This window comes from Oncorhynchus tshawytscha, linkage group LG02 (assembly GCF_018296145.1).
Source record: "Oncorhynchus tshawytscha isolate Ot180627B linkage group LG02, Otsh_v2.0, whole genome shotgun sequence".
Taxonomy (NCBI): Eukaryota; Metazoa; Chordata; class Actinopteri; order Salmoniformes; family Salmonidae; genus Oncorhynchus; species Oncorhynchus tshawytscha.
Genome location: NC_056430.1, coordinates 20091454 through 20113024, shown reverse-complemented (window position 1 = coordinate 20113024; position 21571 = coordinate 20091454). Strand labels below are relative to the sequence as shown.

The window sequence follows — 21571 nt, the reverse complement described above, 5'->3', positions numbered from 1 at the left end:
AACGATATTATTGTCATTTCAATATCTTCAGTTGGTTATGTCTTAATAAACTTTTACTGCAGTTGGCTAAATCAGGGTCACACAGAGTGTTTCTTGGTAGTCTTAAACAAATCTACTTTGAAACAAAAGTATACACCTCACACACATGGTTATGGGCTTAAAAAAGACACATGTACCATGTCAGATATAGATTTGTAATGTATTATATTTTGAGTTTACATTCCAATATACCACTATATACATCACAAAAGACTGAAATATAACAAAACTGTTTAAATTAACAAAGAAACACCAGATTTTTGGCAGCTTCAAAAAAGAAAAGTTGAATAACTATGCATTTTTTGTTGTTGCAATATAACATTACATCCTTGAGGCCACTCAGTCATTTGATTGCAGGAAACGGGTACACCAAATATTTTACCAATTTTCAATACTGTTATAACTTATTCGGATCTCCCCCTCACATAGTGAAAATGTAAGAAAAGTAAGCTGGATAGGCAGTCAAACTGTGAGCTATATTTCAGTATATATATTTCAGTATATATATTTCAGTATATATATTCTTAGCGTCATATCGGGATGAAATTCCTTGTTCCTTACGCAAGTCATATTTTGATCTTGAACATGCACCTTAATTCTTCTATTTCTCTCACCCCTATGTCTCCCTTATGTTTCATTAAACCTAAACAGTATTACAGAACATAATAAAAATAACATAAAACACATATACTGTATCTGTCCATGTTCGCTTTTGTGAAATATTTATGCAATGTTATTACTTTGCACTTTGCTGCTCTCTTGGCTGTGTTTTACTTGTCCAACCCTTTTCATACAGATAACCTTTACTCATGAAGACTCTGCTGTGGTGTTTGAGCGGGTTGATTTTCTAGTCTAGGAGCAGTAGATATTCTCGGACACAGACACACACTTTTAAACAAATTTGTTATGCTCATTTTGAGACTGTTGTGAAGAACTGAAGTGGCATGTCCTATATTGTCTACTTGAATGATAATGTTTCAGAATATTATACACTGAACAAAAATATAAATGCAACATGCAACAACATCAAAGATTTTACTGAGTTACATTTCATATAAGGAAATCAATCAATATAAATAAATTCATTAGGCCCTAATCTATGGATTTCACATGACTGGGCAGCAGTACACAATTAGTTTTTCCCCACATAATTACTGACAGAAATACTCCTCAGCCCCCCTGCATATTTTAGACTGGCCTTTTAGGTGCACCTGTGTAATGATCATGCTGTTTAATCAGATTCTTGATATGCCACCACTGTCAGGTGGATGGATTATCTTGGCAAAGGAAAAATGCTCACTAACAGGGATGTAAACAAATGTTAGCACAAAAGTTTTGATAAATAAGCTTTTTGTGTGTATGGAACATTTCTGGGATCTTTTATTTCAGCTCATGAAACATGTGACCAACACTTTACATGTTGCATTCATATTTTTGTTCAGTATCTATATGCCAGTGATGTCAAGACATTGTGTATTGTAATCTCTGCTGCCATGGTTAGAGCATTTGCAGATCAATTTGTATGATAAACAGTTATTTGACTCATGCAGTGTTAGTTTAAAATGTATGTAATGAAAGCTATACAGATGTATTTAACTTAACCAAAGACCAACATGTCCTCATTAAACTGTTCACAGGTATCAAAGGTAGAGGGAGGAGCCTGGTACTTTAACACTGGATACAGGAACCTTTGATGGCCAAAATCATGACATCACAGAGCCACAAATCGCAGTCCTGCTGTGGGTTTGGTCCACCGTTTGGATGTCATGTAACAACATTTCCCAGGTTACTGTTAATGTTGTTTCTGGGTCTAAGTCCAGAGACATGGGCTCAGCAGGGCACACAACCACACTCCATCAAGATTGAGGGGGACATCACCCTGGGTGGCCTGTTCCCAGTGCACTCCCGTGGGCCAGCCGGTGTGCCCTGTGGGGAGATCAAGCGGGAGAAAGGTATCCACCGTATGGAGGCCATGCTGTATGCCCTGGATCAGATCAACAGTGACCCTGACCTCCTGCCTAACATCACACTGGGGGCCAGAATCCTGGACACCTGTTCTAGAGACACCTACGCCCTGGAGCAGTCGCTAACCTTCGTCCAGGCCCTCATCCAGAAGGATAATTCGGACGTGCGCTGCTCTAATGGCGAGCCACCCATCATTCCCAAACCGGAGAGGGTGGTCGGAGTAATCGGGGCATCCGGCAGCTCAGTGTCCATCATGGTGGCCAACGTGCTGAGACTCTTTGCGGTGAGACTCCTTCTTGTGCTGTGCATTGCAGCCCTCACTGTACTATATTCCCATGCTACAGCATTATCCTCACACACGTACATATATTCTTCAGCAGAGTTAAAGGGACAGTGCAGTCAAAAACTTGATTTTCCTATGTTTTATATATATTTCCACACTATGAGGTTGGAATAATACTGTGAAATTGTGGAAATTATGATAATGCCTTTAGTGTAAGAACTGTTTGAAAAAACTGCCTGAAATGTCTTCCTGGTTTGGTGGGAAGGAGTGTTGGCCTTCCATGGTGACATCGCCATGCAGTTAATAGACCAATAAGAAAGAGAGCTCCAAACCTCTGCCAATAACAGCACATTTTCAGTTTTTCCCTCCCCACTCAAACCACTCCCACACAATCTTGGCTAAATTCTTTCTTGGAAATTAAAGCTATTTTTGTTTCTTTTTGACCATTTTAATCAAAGTTATTTAATTGTTACCTAGAAATTATTTTATATTGAGATAAAAACAGCCAAATCGGACCTTTAATATACCTTTACATTATGTAATGTGTGGGGCAATTGTGTGTTTTGATATAAATCAAAACTACACATTGAACTAACGTCTGTGCCAGTGGGATGTAGCAGTAGGGTATGACGTCTATGGAAAGTGAACACTATTCCCCTGTGAATCCATGTTCTGAGCCGCGAATAGGTTTTCCTGATGAATCAGCTGTGAACTTACACCCTGACATTTTCCTCAACTGTTTAATTTCACACAAACTCAATATAAGATACTCTGCTAATTGCTATAACGGGACACTAGGGCTGCCTAAATCCCTCAGTGACTTAGTGACATGACTCATTAATGACCCACTAGTAATCTAGAAATGTCACTGTTAAAACTAGCCATTTCAACTAGGTTCAATAATCTTCAGGTTCAAGAAGCTAAGTATCTACCATCTCTAGTCCTCTGTCACTAGTTAATTCTCTTTATGGAGAGCTATTAGTTGGGAACCAAGCATATTGTGAAGATGTTAACTACAGAATTGTAGATCCCATCCTCCATTAAGCCCCTCTCAGCAGCTCAGGACCCAGTCTGAAAATAGAGCATCAGGCCAGAGGGATGACATTGGTTCTACGATATCACCAACTTTCTAACCAGTGTTCTGCAGATTTAACTAAATGGTGGGCTTGTCCTGTACGTATGTACTCAGGGATGGAAATTAAGTCAGCCTGCTAGTCAGAGGCTAGTATTCTTTAGACCAGACTTGTAGAAAATGTGTCCAACCAGCCTGCTGGCTAAAGAAACTGTGTTTTCAAATATTGCATGGCACAGATTTTGGACATGGGCTACTTAAAAATGTGGTCTACTAGCTGACCAGTGCCCAAAATCCTTAAGTTCCATCCCATAATGTATCGTTCTAGAGTTTGCACAGTTACTCAGATAGAGTCTGATGTGTGATGTCCTCAGTCTGATTTAATACGCATTGTATCACCTCTATCTAATACCAGAGTCAGAGAGAATTTGTTTAAAAGCGTAATTTTCATGATTTAATATGATTGTTCTCTCATTTTAATCACAATACATAATATTCTAACATGACATCTGAACTACATGTTCTCTGTGGTATTTATTAAACGTTTGAGTTGTCCTGGTCTTGAGAGTGAATTGTAAGAGCTCTGGGAAGGGTAAGGTTTGTCTATAGGGTTGAGGTCAGAGATCCCTGTAAATGTCATTGAACTCAACACACATGGCACTGACAATATACATGGCATGGCCAAATAACCTGATAGGGTTGCAACATAGCAGAACAGTCTATTTATTTTTTGATAGACATTTGTCTGACAGCCATAATCAATTGATTTCTGAAGAAAATTGATGTCATCCTTGTCTTTTGGTTTAAAGGAGGCTTAATGTTGTTTTAGGAATTCGTGTTGGAATGTAAATATTGGAAATTAATGTTACTATTGATGTTATCAATGTTTGGTGTATTGAATTTCACTCTCCCCAACAGAAGACTATATACACTACTCAAAAAAATAAAGGGAACACTAAAATAACACATCCTAGATCTGAATGAATTAAATATTCTTATTAAATACTTTTTTCTTTACATAGTTGAATGTGCTGACAACAAAATCACACAAAAATGATCAATGGAAATCAAATTTATCAACCCATGGAGGTCTGGATTTGGAGTCACACTCAAAATTAAAGTGGAAAACCACACTACAGGCTGATCCAACTTTGATGTAAGGTCCTTAAAACAAGTAAAAATGAGGCTCAGTAGTGTGTGTGGCCTCCACGTGCATGTATAACCTCCCTACAACGCCTGGGCATGCTCCTGATGAGGTGGCAGATGGTCTCCTGAGGGATCTCCTCCCAGACCTGGACTAAAGCATCCGCCCAGTCCTGGACAGTCTGTGGTGCAACGTGGCGTTGGTGGATGGAGCGAGACATGATGTCCCAGATGTGCTCAATTGGATTCAGGTCTGGGGAACGGGCGGGCCAGTCCATAGCATCAATGCCTTCCTCTTGCAGGAACTGCTGACACACTCCAGCCACATGAGGTCTCGCATTGTCTTGCATTAGGAGGAACCCAGGGCCAACCGCACCAGCATATGGTCTCACAAGGGGTCTCATCTCGGTACCTAATGGCAGTCAGGCTACCTCTGGCGAGCACATGGAGGGCTGTGCGGCCCCCCAAAGAAATGCCACCCCACACCATGACTGACCCACCGCCAAACCGGTCATGCTGGAGGATGTTGCAGGCAGCAGAACATTCTCCACGGCGTCTCCAGACTCTGTTACGTCTGTCACATGTGCTCAGTGTGAACCTGCTTTCATCTGTGAAGAGCACAGGGCGCCAGTGGCGAATTTGCCAATCTTGGTGTTCTCTGGCAAATGCCAAACGTCCTGCACGGTGTTGGGCTGTAAGCACAACCCCCACCTGTGGACGTCGGGCCCTCATACCACCATCATGGAGTCTGTTTCTGACCGTTTGAGCAGACACATGCACATTTGTGGCCTGCTGGAGGTCATTTTGCAGGGCTCTGGCAGTGCTCCTCCTGCTCCTCCTTGCACAAAGGCGGAGGTAGCGGTCCTGCTGCTGGGTTGTTGCCCTCCTACGGCCTCCTCCACGTCTCCTGATGTACTGGCCTGTCTCCTGGTAGCGCCTCCATGCTCTGGACACTACGCTGACAGACACAGCAAACCTTCTTGCCACAGCTCGCATTGATGTGCCATCCTGGATGAGCTGCACTACCTGAGCCACTTGTGTGGGTTGTAGACTCCGTCTCATGCTACCACTAGAGTGAAAGCACCGCCAGCATTCAAAAGTGACCAAAACATCAGCCAGGAAGCATAGGAACTGAGAAGTGGTCTGTGGTCACCACCTGCAGAACCACTCCTTTATTGGGGGTGTCTTGCTAATTGCCTATAATTTCCACCGGTTGTCTATTCCATTTGCACAACAGGTTTGCTGTGCCTGTCAGTGTAGTGTCCAGAGCATGGAGGCGCTACCAGGAGACAGTGTTGCTTCCTAAGTGGACAGTTTGATTTCACAGAAGTGTGATTGACTTGGAGTTACATTGTGTTGTTTAAGTGTTCCCTTTATTTTTTTGAGCAGTGTAGTTGGAGCCATATATGGTATTCATGCAGATGTGGGATCTTAATTTGAGCCAGTTTACAACAGCAAGAAAATAATCCTGCAGCAACAAGAAATGTGAATTATTATGTGAATTATAATTAATGGACATTTTTGTAGGGGTTGATGTATTTTTCGTAAGGGAAAATCAAGTCTGAAATTTCAAAGTGGAAATTACAAACTTCAGAAGCCTTTTTAAACCTCAAATACACTACAAGATTAACATGTCCTGCAGTGCAGGAAAGTTCACTTGTAACAGGGTGATCAAATTAAGATCTTAGATCTGTATCAGAGTAATGTATGAATGTTCCCACTAGAGGGAAAGGGTGAAAGTAAAGCAACAAACGTGGCCATCAGAATTAAATATATTGTATGGCTTACAGCTGAGAAATGGTAACCTTGTCTCTTGATCTCTGTCTCTCTCCCTCTGTGCTTAATGTAATTGGACTAAAACCCATATAATCCTTCCAGATAATCTGTGAAATGGTTATCTCCCTCTTCTCTCCTTCTCCCTTCACAACCCCTTGTGTCTACCTTTCTCTCCTCATCCCTCCAAAGAACCTCTCATTAAACCATGGGCAGGCATTAGTGGGGTCAGAGCCAAGACCACTCACATAAACTGTGTCATTAATGAAGTAGCACACCAGTAAATGAATCTTCTCATCAATTTCTTTCCAAACAAATGCTTTTACTGCGGTGAAATTTATCATCTGTATTTTACCATGACGTTGGCTTTTATGGCCGACACAGACCAGTAGTTATTGCTGTAGCAATATTACACTGTATGAATGTTCCAGTGGATTACATTGGCTGGACAAGTGAGAACTATTCAGCACCCTCCATTATAATGTTGTTTTGGGACAAAATGCCTGGCAATGTGGTATTATGTTGTTTGTTTACCAACTGTGTGTATGATTTATCCAGACGAAGATTGATTTGATAAATGACACATGGTGTCTGGTGCTGCAGAGAAAGGCCCACATGGTTCAGTAACTTTCCAACATCCAGTAACCGTCCTTTTGAATCTAATGATTGTCTCTGGTATCTTTTTAAAGTTCAGCACATGCAGCCATTAACATCATGTAACATCTGTATCTTTCAGATCCCCCAGATTAGTTATGCGTCCACGGCTCCAGAGCTGAGTGACAAAAGCCGTTATGAGTTCTTTTCCCGTGTGGTCCCTCCTGACTCCTACCAGGCCCAGGCCATGGTGGACATCGTCAAGGCTATGGGGTGGAACTACGTATCTACACTGGCCTCAGAAGGAAATTACGGAGAGAGTGGTGTCGATGCCTTCCTCCAGATATCTCGAGAGGCAGGTTTGTACTGAATTTAGTGGTAAATTGACATTTTCTGATGTAGCGTAACCATGGCCACTATGGTGTTGCAATTGATGGTACTGTATGGGGAGGATATGAGGTCCAATGAGGAAACACCTTGATGGTTTGAATCTTGTGTCTTTCTTCTCCCTTTATTCAGGAGGTCTATGCATCGCCCAATCCATTAAAATCCCCCGAGAGCCCAAACCAGGGGGCTTTGATAAGATCATTAAGAGATTAATGGAGACCTCTAATGCTCGTGGGGTCATCATCTTTGCCAATGAGGACGACATCAGGTGAGTGGTAACTTAGTAGTAACTTTTCCTTTCCTTTCCATAGGAAGGTTGTCACATAACCACCATGTTCTACTTGTTCTCTAAGCTCTACAGTACCAAGTTCCTATAGAGTCTAGAGCTACTAAAGGACCAGTGTGCTAATGTCTTACCACCACTTCTCGCAGACGTGTCTTAGAGGCAGCAAAGAGGGCCAACCTGACGGGTCACTTCCTTTTTGTGGGCTCTGACAGCTGGGGGGCCAAGAGCTCGCCCATCCTGGACCAGGAGGATGTGGCTGAGGGGGCTGTCACCATCCTCCCTAAGCGGGCCTCCATCGACGGTAAGGAAAACATATGGAAAAGGTATTGCAGAGATACATTATATTTTGGTATTCAGTATGACTTTAACTTCAGTGGGTGATGGGAAAGTCTTAAACATATGGTGATAGTGATGTTCTGTTTGTCCTCTGTTGGTTCTTTGCCAAGGGTTTGACAACTACTTCACCTCAAGATCTCTGGAAAACAACAGAAGGAACATCTGGTTTGCTGAATACTGGGAGGACGACTTCAAATGTAAACTGACCCGAGCAGGTATCAAGTACGACCTTGGTAGGAGAAAATGCACAGGTAGGAGAAGAGGTTACTTCTGACATATGTTATATCTCAAATCAGCAGATTTATTTATAGGCTACACTGGCTTTAACCATTGTATGCCACCCTTCCTCTCTTCTTCAGGTGAAGAGAGAATCGCTCAGGAATCTCAGTATGAGCAGGAAGGGAAGGTACAGTTTGTGATTGACGCGGTGTATGTCATGGCCCATGCCTTACACAGCATGCACCTGGACCTCTGTCCGGGCTCCATGGGTGTCTGTGAGAAGATGGACCCAGTGGAAGGGAGTAAGCTGCTCCAATACATTCGCTCAGTCAACTTTAATGGTGAGTTGGAAATGTAGGGAGCATGGGTCATTAAAGGTCCGTTTTTATCGCAATATCAATATCATTTCTGGATAACAATTAAGTACAAAAATTGCTTCTTAGCAAAGGGCAATTTCTCAAACACAACTTTTGCTAGGACTGTCTGGGAGTGGTTTGAGTGGTCTTTTAACTAATTTAGTGCATGATGATGTCACCATGGAAGGCCAAAACTCTATCCTACCAAAACAGGTAGAGGTTTCAGGCAGGCGGTAATTTCCAACAGCTCTTAGGGTCTTGAGGGATTCCATTGGAGCAGCAATCAATCAGGTCTTGGAACATTCTATAGACTTTGTTTAAATCAAGTTTGAAAATATATTTTCCATCCTGACTTTTATTTTTGTTGTTGCTGTCAAATCAGAATATATTCTTGATAAATTAAATTATTTTAAAAAATGGTTAGAAAGTGTATAGAGAAAATGCACAAACCAGTTGAATCAATGTTGTGTCAACGTAATTTGTCAACGTATTGTGACGTGTAATTTAAATGGAAAATACATTGGATTTGAAAGTCATCAACTGTTGTTTTGAGGGTGGATTTTCAACCACAGGATTGTGTCATCATTGTAACACATTTTCAGCATAGACAAACCTTGTATAAAGTACACTACAAGACCAAAAGTATGTGTTCACCTGCTCGTCGAACATCTTATTCCAAAATCATGGGCGTTAATATGGAGTTGGTCCCCCCTTTGCTGCTATCTTTTGGGAAGGCTAGATGTTGCAACATTGGTTGATGCTTATTTATAAAACCCTCGTAGGTCTCACTGCCCCTATCTGAGATACATACTACAGCCCTCATCCTCCACATACAACACCCGTTCTGCCAATCACATTCTGTTAAAGATCCCCAAACCACACACATCCCTGGGTCGCTCCTCTTTTCAGTTCGCTGCAACTGTAACGAGCTGTCAAAAACAGTCAAACTGGACAGTTTTATCTCCATCTCATCATTCAAAGACTCAATCATGGACACTCTTACTGTCTCTACCTTCTTGCTTTTGTGCTGTTGTCTGTGCCCAATAATTTATTTTTAATTTTTTTAATTTCACCTTTATTTAACCAGGTAAGCTGGTTGAGAACAAGTTCTCATTTACAATTGCGACCTGGCCAAGATAAAGCAAAGCAGCGCGACAGAAACAACAACACAGAGTTACATGGAATAAACAAGCTTACAGTCAATAACACAATAGAAAAAAAGAAAGTCTATATACAGTGTGTGCAAATGGCATGATGAGGTATGGCAATAAATAGGCCATAGTAGCAAAGTAATTACAATTTAGCAGATTAACACAGGAGTGATAGATGAGCAGATGATGATGAGCAGATGATGGTGTGTAAGTAGTGATATTGGTGGGCAAAAGAGCAGCAAAGTAAATACAATTGCTGTGTGGACTTGCTTCCATTGTCACGTTCTGACCTTAGTTCCTTTATTATGTCTTTGTGTTAGTTTGGTCAGGGTGTGAGTTGGGGTGGGTAGTCTATGTTCTTTTTTCTATGTTGTGTTTATGTGTTTGGCCTGGTATGGTTCTCAATCAGAGGCAGGTGTCGTTCGTTGTGTCTGATTGAGAATCATACTTAGGTAGCCTGTTTTCCCCATTTTAGTTGTGGGTGATTATTTTCTGTTTAATGTTTTTCGTCCCCTTACAGGACTGTTCGTTTGTCGTTTTGTTGTTTTGTTCAGTTGTTTTATTAAAAATATGAACACTTACCCCGCTGCGCTTTGGTCCTCCTCTCCTTCCACCAACAACAGCCGTTACATCCATTCAGCCACAAGAGGGCACTGATGTTGGGCGATTAGGCCTGGCTCGCAGTTGGCGTTCCAATTCATCCCAAAGGTGTTCGATGGGGTTGAGGTCAGGGCTCTGTGGAGACCAGTCAAGTTCTTCCACACCGATCTTGACAAACCATTTCTGTATGGACCTCACTTTGTGCAGGGGGGGCATTGTCATGCTGAAACAGGAAAGGGCCTTCACCAAACTCTTCACACAAAGTTGTAAGCACAGAATCGTCTAGAATGTCATTGTATGCTGTAGCCTAGCCCGACCCACGAAAAACAGCCCCAGGCCATTATTCCTCCTCCAACAAACTGGCACTATGCACTGGGGCAGGTAGCGTTCTCCAGGCACCCGCCAAACCCAGATTTGTCCGTCGGACTGCCAGTGGTGAAGCGTGATTCATCACTCCAGTGAACTAATTTCCACTGCTCCAATTGCGGCGAGCTTTACACCACTCCAGCTGACGCTTGGTATTGTGCACCGTGATCTTAGGCTTGTGTACGGCTGCTGGGACGTTGAAACCCATTTCATGAAACACCTGACGAACAGTTACTTCCAGAGGCTCGGTATTGAGTGTTGCAACCGAGGACAGACGATTTTTATGTGTTATGCGCTTCAGCACTCGGCGGTCCTGTTCTGTGAGCTTGTGTGGCCTACCACTTCGGTGCTGAGCTGTTGTTGCTCATGAGACGATTCCACTTCACAATAACAGTACTTATCGGGGCGAACTGACTTGTAGGAGAGATGGAATCCTATGACGTTGCTATGTTGAAAGTCATTGAGCTCTTCAATAAGGCCATTCTACTGCCAGTGGTATAAAGTACTTAATTAAAAATACTTTAAAGTACTACTTAAGTAGGTGTTGGGGTATCTGTACTTTACTATTTATATTTTTGACAACTTTTACTTCACTACATTCCTAAAGGAAATTATATACGTTTTATTAAATACATTTTCCTTGACACCCAAAAGTTCTTGTTACATTTTGAATCCTTAACAGGACAGGAAAATGGTGCAAATTACGTACTTACCAAGAGAACACCCATGGCCATCCCTACTGCCTCCTGTCTGGCGGACTCACTAAACACAAATACTTGATTTGTAAAGTATATCTGAGTGTTGGTGTGTGCCCCTGGCTATTTGTAAATAAAAATAAAAAAAACAGAAAATTGTGTCGTCTGGTTTGCTTAATATAAGGAATTTGAAATGATTTACAGTATACTTCTACTTTTGATACCTATGTATATTTTAGCAATTACATTTACATTTGATACGTAGGTATATATATATTTTACAGGGTGACTTTCCCTTTTACTTAAGTCATTTTCTATGAAAGGATTTTCCCACCACTGTCTACTGCCAATGTTTGTCTATGGAGATTTCCCGGATGTGTGATCGGTTTTATACACTTGTCAGCAACGGGTGTGGCTGAAATTGCCAAATCCATTAAATTGAAGGGGTGTCCACATGCTTTTGTATATACAGTTGAAGTCTGAAGTTTACATACACCTTAACCAAATACATTTAAACTCAGTTTTTCACAATTCCTGACATTTAATCCCAGTAAAAATGTCCTGTCTTAATTAAGTCAGTTAGGATCTCCACTTTATTTTAAGAATATGAAATGTCAGAATAATAGGAGAGAGAAATATATATTTCAGCTTTTATTTCTTTCATTACATTCCCAGTGGGTCAGAAGTTTATATACAGTCAATTAATATTTGGTAGCATTGCCTTTAAATGATTTAACTTGGGTCAAACGTTTCAGTAGCCTTCCACAACCTTCCCACAATAAGTTGGGTGAATTTTGGCCCATTCCTCTTCACAGAGATGGTGAAACTGAGTCAGGTTTGTAGGTCTCCTTGCTCGCACACACTTTTTTCAGTTCTGTCCAGACATTTCTATAGGATTGAGGTCAGGGCTTTGTGATGGCCACTCCAATACCTTGACTTTGTTGTCCTTAAGTCATTTTCCACAACTTTGGAAGTATGCTTGGGGTCATTGTCCATTTAGAAGACCCATTTGCGACCAAGCTTTAACTTCCTGACTGATGTCTTGAGATATTGCTTCAATATATCCACATAATTTCCCACCCTCATGATGCCATCTATTTTGTGAAGTGCACCATTCCCTCCTGCAGCAAAGCACCCCCACAACATGATACTGCCACCCCCGTGCTTTGTGGTTGGGATGGTGTTCTTCGGCTTGCAAGCCTCCTCCTTTTCTCTCCAAACATAACAATGGTTGTTATGGCCAAACAGTTATATTTTTGATTTATCAGACCAGAGGATATTTCTCCAAAAGGTACAATCTCTGTCCCCATGTACAGTTGCAAACCGTAGTCTGGCTTTTTTTATGGCAGTTTTGGAGCAGTGGCTTCTTCCTTGCTGAACGGCCTTTCAGGTTATGTCGATATAGGACTCGTTTTACTATATAGATACTTTGTACCAGTTTCCTCCAGCATCTTCACAAGGTCCTTGGCTGTTGTTCTGGGATTGATTTGCACATTTCGCCCCAAAGTACGTTCATCTATAGGAGACAGAACACGTCTCCTTCCTGAGTGGTATGACGGCTGCGTGGTCCCATGGTGTTTATACTTGCGTACTATTGTTTGTACAGATGAACGTGGTACCTTCAGGCATTTGGAAATTGCTCCCAAGGATGAACCAGACTTGTGGTACAATTTTTTTCTGAGGTCTTGGCTGATTTATTTTGATTTTCCCATGATGTCAAGCATAGAGGCATTGAGTTTGAAGATAGGCCTTGAAATACATCCACAGGTACACCTCCAATTGACTCAACTCAACTGATAAGCTAACTGACAATTAGCTTATCAGAGGCTTCTAAAGCCATGACATCGTTTTCTGGAATTTTCCAAGCTGTTTAAGGGCACAGTCAACTTAGTGTATGTAAACTTCTGACACACTGGAATTGTGAAATAAGTTAAATAATATGTCTGTAAACAATTGTTGGAAAAATTACTTGTCATTCACAATGTAGATGTCCTAACCGACTTGCCAAAACTATAGTTTGTTAACAAGAAATAAGCAGAGTGGTTGAAAAACAAGTTTTAATGACTCCAACCTAAGCGTATGTAAATTTCACACTTCAACTGTATTTTTTTATTTATTTTATTTTATTTTACCTTTATTTAACCAGGTAGGCAAGTTGAGAACAAGTTCTCATTTACAATTGCGACCTGGCCAAGATAAAGCAAAGCAGTTCGACAGATACAACGACACAGAGTTACACATGGAGTAAAACAAACAAACAACATACGTATAATCAATGATGCTATTTAGGCCTATAAAGCATTTGCAAAGTCATCAACTGCTATTGTTTCAATTCAACCTAGAATTAAACAAAAAATAGACAATATATATAGGCCCTAATGTTTCAAGCTGGTTTCAAGTTGATTTCACATGTAATGTTCAAGTTAATAATTAATATGTTGGATTCACATCTCCATCTCAACCAAAAATCTAATTTAAAGAATAAGATAAAATCAAATCAAACTTTAAATGCACTTTAAATCATTTGATTTGATTTAGTCCTATTCTTTAACTTAGATTTTTGGTTGATATGGAAACTTGAATCCGGACAAACTGGAATTAAAGCCAGACTAATTCCGTGGCACAAAAGATACATCTCATTTAAATGTTAATATTTTGATGCGTTGACAAACAAACACAATTCAATATAACTTTGCAATACAGTAAATAGCCTATGACCTTGTCGACAAATAAATCATGTTGGATTCACGTCTCCAACTAAACCCCCAAAACGAGTTAAAGAATAGGATTAAGCGAGAGGCTCAGATGGAACTGTCCAAGTATTAGATAAATCTCCTTTAAATTGTGATGTTTGGTTGGGTACAATTCAATATGACTTTTCTAATACAGTAAATAGCCTAAAGTTAAGGCTATCTTACAAACTAATGTATCAGTATTTATTCAAACTAAAATGAGGGACACGTCCATGGCCACATTTTGAGGTTACTGTAACTATAAATGTTTTCTTATGTTATCATAGAAAGTGTGCATGTTGAAGAGATAGCATGCAAAGATCCCAGGTCTGTGGAGATCTTCACAATTGCTACATTAATCTGTGCAGAATCTTGAACAGCATTTATCACTTACACTTTTAATGTAATCTCAACTACAATCCAGGTAATTTAGTTGTGCTAATCGATGAAGCACAGTGATATAATACAAAATATCTGATTTTGTATTCCCATTGTAGACCTTTCCTGCAGTCAAAATACCAAATCACCCTTTAGTGGCGTCATGGGTGGAATGTTTTTTATATTTTTCATAATTTCGTAATTAATCAACAGTATAAAAAATAATAAAACACTGAAAATACGGTGTTTCTATGTCAAACTGTTTTGTTATATTTCAGTGTTCTGTGATTTATATAACGTGTAATATTGTGATACAGGTGTCTTCATTTTTTAAAGCCCCTAATCATGTGTGTGATGTATATACTTTTGTTTCAAAGTAGATTTGTTTAAGACTACCAAGAAACACTCTGTGTGACCCTGATTTAGCCAACTGCAGTAAAATGTTATTAACTTTGTTGTGATTTTAAATGGTTGAAAGTGCAGTGATAATACATGTAGATGACAGCTAAACCAAAATTCTGACATTGTTTTTCCATTGGAATTTGGTTGTGCTTTAAGATTGTTGAAAGCATAGTGATAACACATTGAGAATTCAACAACCTTCTGGCTGCCTTTCTGAGTGGGTGAATACATGTTGAAATCTCATTGATCAAATTCTCAACCAAATGTTACCCAGATTTCCACATTGAAATGTCATGGTGTGCCTAATGCATGGTTTCATGAAGCCTTTTCCACTTCTGGTTCCCATCACGTCCCATGGGTTTAAGAGAAGAGTGTGGAGGGAGTTCAGTCTGAAGACAGCACTGCACTCTGCATTAGCCTTGGGATCTCTGCTAATGTACTAAGCCCCAGTACACAGCACATCCCTTCAATGCACTCTTCTTCCCCAGGGCTGCCGCTCTTCTTTCTTCATACACAAGACACACTCCTCTTTTTAGCTCCATCTTTCATAAAAAATACATTTCTTTATCACTGTTTGGAGTCCAAGGAGCTTTCTATGAAAGCATAGCTATTTCCTTTTCCCTCTTAGTGGATAACCTTTGTATAGAAAGCCCTCTCTGATTGAATGCCTGAACAGAACAGGCAGGAACAAGCTATAGTGTTAAGGCAACAGACCAGAGAGTACAGAAAGAATAGCATCATGTATGGAAAAGAACCCTCCACAGGAAGAATCTTATGCTCAGCTTTGCCCTGGTTGCATAAGGCACGAGTCTTATAGGTTCACCTCCTCTAATGTTACATTTTTCTTTGGTCAAAGGTTTAGGCATTCCACCAGGGAACACTACTGACCCTTTATGGTGCATACAATATACTGCCCAATAGTGGGTAGCCCTGTTGAAAATCCCTGCTCCTCTATCCAACAGGCAGTGCAGGGACTGGGGTCATGTTCAATGAGAATGGAGATGCTCCTGGTCGCTATGACATCTTCCAGTTCCAGCTCTCAAACACCACCAACCCTGGCTACCGGTGTATTGGCCAGTGGACAAACTATCTGCGACTCAATGTAAACATTTGTTTTGGCCTTTTTCATTTAGCTATGTTGATGTTCACTTTATCAGTGCTTTTATCGCTTGATGTTCTTCAGCATGGTTTCTGTCACTGTGTCTGTTTCTGTCTCTGTTTCTGTGGAAGGCTGAGGAGATGCAGTGGTCGGGTGGGGACAGTGCAGTCCCTGACTCGGTGTGCAGTTTCCCCTGTGAGCTAGGAGAGAGGAAGAAGATGGTGAAGGGTGTGCCCTGCTGCTGGCACTGCGAGCTGTGTGACGGATATCAGTACCAGCTGGATGAGCTAAACTGTGACATGTGTCCCTTTGACATGCGTCCCATGCCAAACCGGACGGGCTGCCGCTCCACACCCATTATCAAGCTGGAGTGGAGCTCCCCCTGGGCCATCATCCCTGTGTTCCTGGCTGTCTTGGGCATCTTAGCCACCTCTGGATGCATCATCACCTTCATCCGCTTTAACAACTCCCCCATCGTCCGGGCCTCCGGCCGGGAGCTCAGCTATGTTCTCCTGACAGGCATCTTCCTCATCTACCTCATCACCTTCCTCATGATCGCAGAGCCCAGCGCCCCAGTATGTGCATTCCGCAGGCTGCTGCTGGGCCTGGGCATGTGTATTACCTACTCAGCTATGCTCACCAAGACCAACCGCATTTACCGTATTTTTGAGCAGGGCAAGAAAGCAGTCACGCCACCTCCGTTCATCAGCCCTGCTTCTCAGCTCATCATCACCTTTATACTCATTGGAGTGCAGGTGAGTGGGTTTCTGCCTCTCTCCTACTGCATGTGATGAAAACGAGGCAGTAATACAACAGTGTTTTTTGTTAAAGACATAGGAAATGGTGTCTGGAATGGTATACAGTAGAATTAGATCGAACGGCTGAACCATGGGCCACATCAGTATTTTGCTAATTCTGTGTATATCCACAGTTACTTGGAGTTTTCATCTGGTTCGGAGTGGTGCCCCCACACACCATTATAGACTATGAGGAGCAGCACCCGCCCAACCCAGAGTTTGCACGTGGGGTCCTGAAATGTGACATGTCCGACCTGGCCCTGGTCCTCTGCTTGAGCTACAGTATCGTGCTGATGGTGACCTGCACTGTGTACGCCATCAAGAGCAGAGGGGTGCCAGAGACCTTCAACGAGGCAAAACCCATTGGCTTCACCATGTACACCACCTGCATCGTGTGGCTGGCCTTTGTGCCCATCTTCTTTGGCACAGCCCAGTCTACTGAGAAGGTTTGAAATTCAATGTTATATTTATATAATTGCTGGTATTTACCCTGCGGGAAAAAAGTTCATTTTTGATAAAACATTTTTTTTTAAAGCAACCATAAAACTATGTTTTCTCGAATTGGTTCTAGAGCTAACTTCTCTATTGAAGAACTGTCAACACTGTTATTAAATGCTAGTTTGTTACCTGTCGTACTCACAGTATGTTCAGCATTCTCTTCCTTGAATGACAGATGCCAATTTACCTTGTGGCTTATTTCTATGCTTACAAAGCAGTGGAACAATAGTCAAGATTTAAAAGATGGAAGTTTATTCAGACTGGTAGGGTGTATTATTAAGAGTCAGTCAAACTGAAATGACCCAACCCCCAGGTGAATTAAAAGTATTTTATCCTCTGCAAATGGAAATGAAATTAATCAAAGACGGGGGAACTCAGAAATGAGGTCAGATGAGCTCAGGGACAAAATGGGTCCCTGAGTGACAAAAAATACCCCATACATGCTTTTCAATTACACAGTTACTCATAGCTTAGAATGTCTAAATATAGCATCAATAACATTTAGTTGTCAGATTGCATTAGTTGCAGACAGTATTATAACAGCACAATAACAGTAAAACAGTGTTATTAGGTAGGAATGCAGGGGTATTGATGCATTAGATTTTGAGAGGTACTCAGAAAAGTGTCAATAATTGCATGCTGATCATTAGGGAAGTGTGAATGGAAGGTGTTAGATTTGGGAGAGCATGGCAAACTTAGGGTTGGCTATGTTTTTACATTTTCTACTGACTTGCTTCAATGTGTGTGGTCTGGATGGTTGACATGATTGCTGATGCACATGATAAGAAAATATCTCTCTCTGGTCTGTATTGCCTTTGGGTCTCATTAGAACTGCTCTTTGTCATATTTCAATGCCACTTAGTTGCTGAGCCATACTGTACCTAGCACTAGCCTGGGGTCATGATGTCTTTAATATTAACGCATGTGAACGGTGCTCTCTGGTCATCCATGCATTGCCACATCAGTGCTGGCCAGGTCATTGAGAGCCGATAAAAACCATAACAAAGAAGAGGACAGAGAATATAGAAATGAAAAGATATGTGGGTTATCCCCTCAGGATATTGTGCCATGTAGCTATTTATTAATTAATGAGGTGTACTGCTTTTGAATTGTCAGTGCATTGGACTCAGACCACAAGTCTGTTCTCATTACTGTTGTTGCCAGGCTGACAACAGAGGAACACCAAGATGATTAGCTAAAATACCCATGAATAGAACACCACTCCTCAGTGTTTATAGTTACTGGGTTATAAATCTATTCGGCTAAAAACACAGCCGTCTAAAATCAAATCAAATCAAACGTTATTTGTCACATGTGCCGAATACAACAAGTGTAGACCTTACCGTGAAATGCTTACTTACAAGCCCTTAACCAACAGTGCAGTTCAGGAAGAGTTAAGAAAAAATGGACCAAATAAACGAAAGTAAAACATTTAAAATCATAAAAAGTTACAAAAGCATAACAATGACGAGGCTATATACAGGTGGTACTGGTACCGAGTCAATGTGCGGGGGTACAGGTTAGTTGAGTAATTTGTACATGTAGGTAGGGGTGAAGTGACTATGCATAGATAATAAACAGCGAGTAGCAGCAGTGTAAAAACAAAGGAGGGGGGTCAATGTAAATAGTCCAGGTGGCCATTTGATGAATTGTTCAACAGTCTTATGGCTTGGGGGTAGAACCTGTTAAGGAGCCTTTTGGACCTAGACTTGATGCTCTGATACAGCTTGCCGTGCGGTAGCAGAGAAAACAGTCTATGACATGGGTGACTGGAGTCTTTGATAATTTGATGGGCTTTCCTCTGACACCGCCTATTATATACGTCCTGGATGGCAGGAAGCTTGGCCCCAGTGATTTTCTGGGCTGTACGCACTACCCTCTGCAGCGCCTTACGGTTCGATGCCGAGCAGTTGCCATACCAGGCGGTGATGCAACCGGCCAGGATGCTCTCGATGTTGCAGCTGTAGAACATTTTGAGGATCTGGGGACCCATGCCAAATCTTTTCAGTCTCCTGAGGGGGAAAAGGTTTTGTTATGCCCTCTTCATGACTGTCTTGGTGTGTTTGGACCATGATAGTTCGTTGGTGATGTGGACACCAAGGAACTTGAAACTCTCGACCCGCTCCACTACAGCCCCATCGATGTTAATGGGGGCCTGTTCGGCCAGCCTTTTCCTGTAGTCCATGATCATCTCCTTTGTCTTTCTCACAATGAGGGAGAGGTTGTTTTCCTGGCACCACACTGCCAGTTCTCTGACCTCCTTCCTATAGGCGGTCTCATCGTTGGCGGTGATCAGGCCTACCACTATTTTCATCAGTAAATGTAATGATGGTGTTGGAGTCGTGTTTGGCCTCGCAGTCGTGGGTGAACAGGGAGTACAGGAGGGGACTGAGTACACAGCCCTGAGTGGCCCCAGTGTTGAAGATCAGCGTGGCAGATGTGTTGTTGCCTACCCTTACCACCTGGAGGCGGCCCGTCAGGAAGTCCAGGATCCAGTTGCAGAGGGAGGTGTTTAGTCCCAGGGTCCTTATCTTAGTGATGAGCTTCATGGGCACTATGGGGTTGAACACTGAGCTGTAATCAATGAACAGCATTTTGTCCAGATTAGAATGGGCAGTGTGGAGTGTGATTGAGATTACGTCATCTGTGGATCTGTTGGGGCGGTATGCAAATTGGAGTGGGTCTATGGTATACAGGAGGATGGTGTTGATGTGAGCCATGACCAGCCTTTCAAAGCACTTCATGGCTATCGACTTGAGTGCTACGGGGCAGTAATCATTTAGGCAGGTTGCCTTCGCTTCCTTGGTACAGGGACTATGGTGGCCTGTTTGAAACATGTAGGTTTTACAGACTCGGTCAGGGAGAGGTTGAAAATGTCAGTGAAGACACTTGACAGTTGGTCCGCGCATTCTTTGAGTACACGTCCTGGTAATCTGTCTGGCCCTGCGGCTTTGTGAATGTTGACCTGTTTAAAGGTCTTGCTCACATCGGCTACCGAGAGCATTATCACACAGTCATTCAGAACATCTCCTGAACATTCAGATGAAGAAACAACGTCTGTATGCTGTGTACCTCTGAGACTTCTCATCATATAGCTTCTTCAGACATCGTATAGTAGTTAGGCATAATAAAGGTGTCATGGGGATTGCCATGGAAAATATTATGTAAGACAACCTCCATACATTGTTTATTGAAGGTTTACTGTATTCTCAGCATTTTCTCAGAATACTATATACTCATTCTCAGGTTATTCTCTGATTAATAGAAGGAATTACAGGCATAGGATAGATAATAAATATTTTTAAAAATCATATTTTGAGTTGTGAATGCAACACATGCAATTCACGTAGTACCCAGCCAGGCAATCCAACCCCTATTGTCAAATGTATAGGTTTATACTGAGGTATTTATTGTTAACTTTCACCCTGCCTTCTATCTGCTCCAGATGTTCATCCAGACCACCACCCTGACGGTGTCCATGAGCCTGAGTGCCACTGTGTCGCTCGGCATGTTGTACATCCCTAAGGTCTATGTCATCATCTTCCTTCCGGAGCAGAACGTGCAGAAACGCAAACGCAGCTTCAAGGCTGTGGCTTCAGCAGTGACCACACAACTCTCCCAGAAAGAAGACAAGCAGAACGGAGAGTCCAAAAGTAGCACCATAGTCCCTGACAGATCACAGTGAGTAAAGCAGAGACGGTGTCCAGTCAGAACTCTTAGAAAAAGGTGCTATTTAGAACCTAAATGGGTTCATCGGCTGTCCCCATGGGAGAACTCTTTTAGGTTCCAGGTAGAACCCTTTCAGTTCCATTTAGAAACCTTTTGGCTTCCATGTAGAACCTCCACATGGAAATCAAAAGGGTTCTACCTGGAACTGAAAGGGTTCCACCTAGAACCAAAAAGGTTAACTACTTGTAACCAATAATGGTTGTCCTATGTGACAGCCGAAGAACCCCTTCGGAATCCTTTTTTCTGTGTCCACTGGTCCTTCACCTGTGTTACTGTATGTATTCACAATGACAGAAACAGATTACAGTGTTCATTTTTCACTAAGACAATAGTAATTGCTCTCTCTTCAATCACTTTAGATAACCCAGCAGGAAACCAGAGATGAATGCGACACTTGGCGCCTTACAGATGACAGCTTAGCATGGTCTCTCTTGGCAAAGCACAGCTTTGAATCAATGGTGAAGGCTACACTGTCACATGGTTGGGATGGAAATGAAATGAAAAGGAGACACTAACTTTCTGTCATTCTAAATAAACACTGACTGACTCGCAACATGTGCTGTGACCTGACTGTAAACGGAACAGTTGATACATTGGATCATCCTCCTGGATCATCCTGATTCCCGAACAGAACACAATGAACATTGTAGACAGCTTTGCCAGACTTCAGG

At 41.8% G+C, this 21571-nt stretch overlaps 1 protein-coding gene across 1 annotated transcript; it reads left to right on the top strand.

The window, feature by feature from the left end:
• The first annotated feature begins 1682 nt into the window (after nt 1-1682).
• Nucleotides 1683-20856, top strand: LOC112262523 (metabotropic glutamate receptor 6-like). The gene is made up of 10 exons (XM_024438137.1): nt 1683-2287; nt 7012-7228; nt 7389-7524; nt 7689-7843; nt 7989-8129; nt 8238-8438; nt 15740-15879; nt 16008-16631; nt 16808-17119; nt 20617-20856. The coding sequence occupies exons 1-10, from the start codon at nt 1733-1735 to the stop codon at nt 20854-20856; spliced, it is 2721 nt and encodes a 906-aa protein (XP_024293905.1). The 5' UTR covers nt 1683-1732.
• Nucleotides 20857-21571: the final 715 nt, after the last annotated feature.

What these genes read in the sequence shown, in the direction of transcription:
- LOC112262523 (XM_024438137.1), top strand. Translation starts at nt 1,733, where the DNA reads ATGGCCAAAATCATGACATCACAGAGCCACAAATCGCAGTCCTGCTGT. An exon ending in CAAACTATCTGCGACTCAAT is followed by an intron (nt 15,880 to 16,007) that starts GTAAACATTTGT and finishes TTTCTGTGGAAG; the next exon opens with GCTGAGGAGATGCAGTGGTC. An exon ending in CAGCCCAGTCTACTGAGAAG is followed by an intron (nt 17,120 to 20,616) that starts GTTTGAAATTCA and finishes TATCTGCTCCAG; the next exon opens with ATGTTCATCCAGACCACCAC.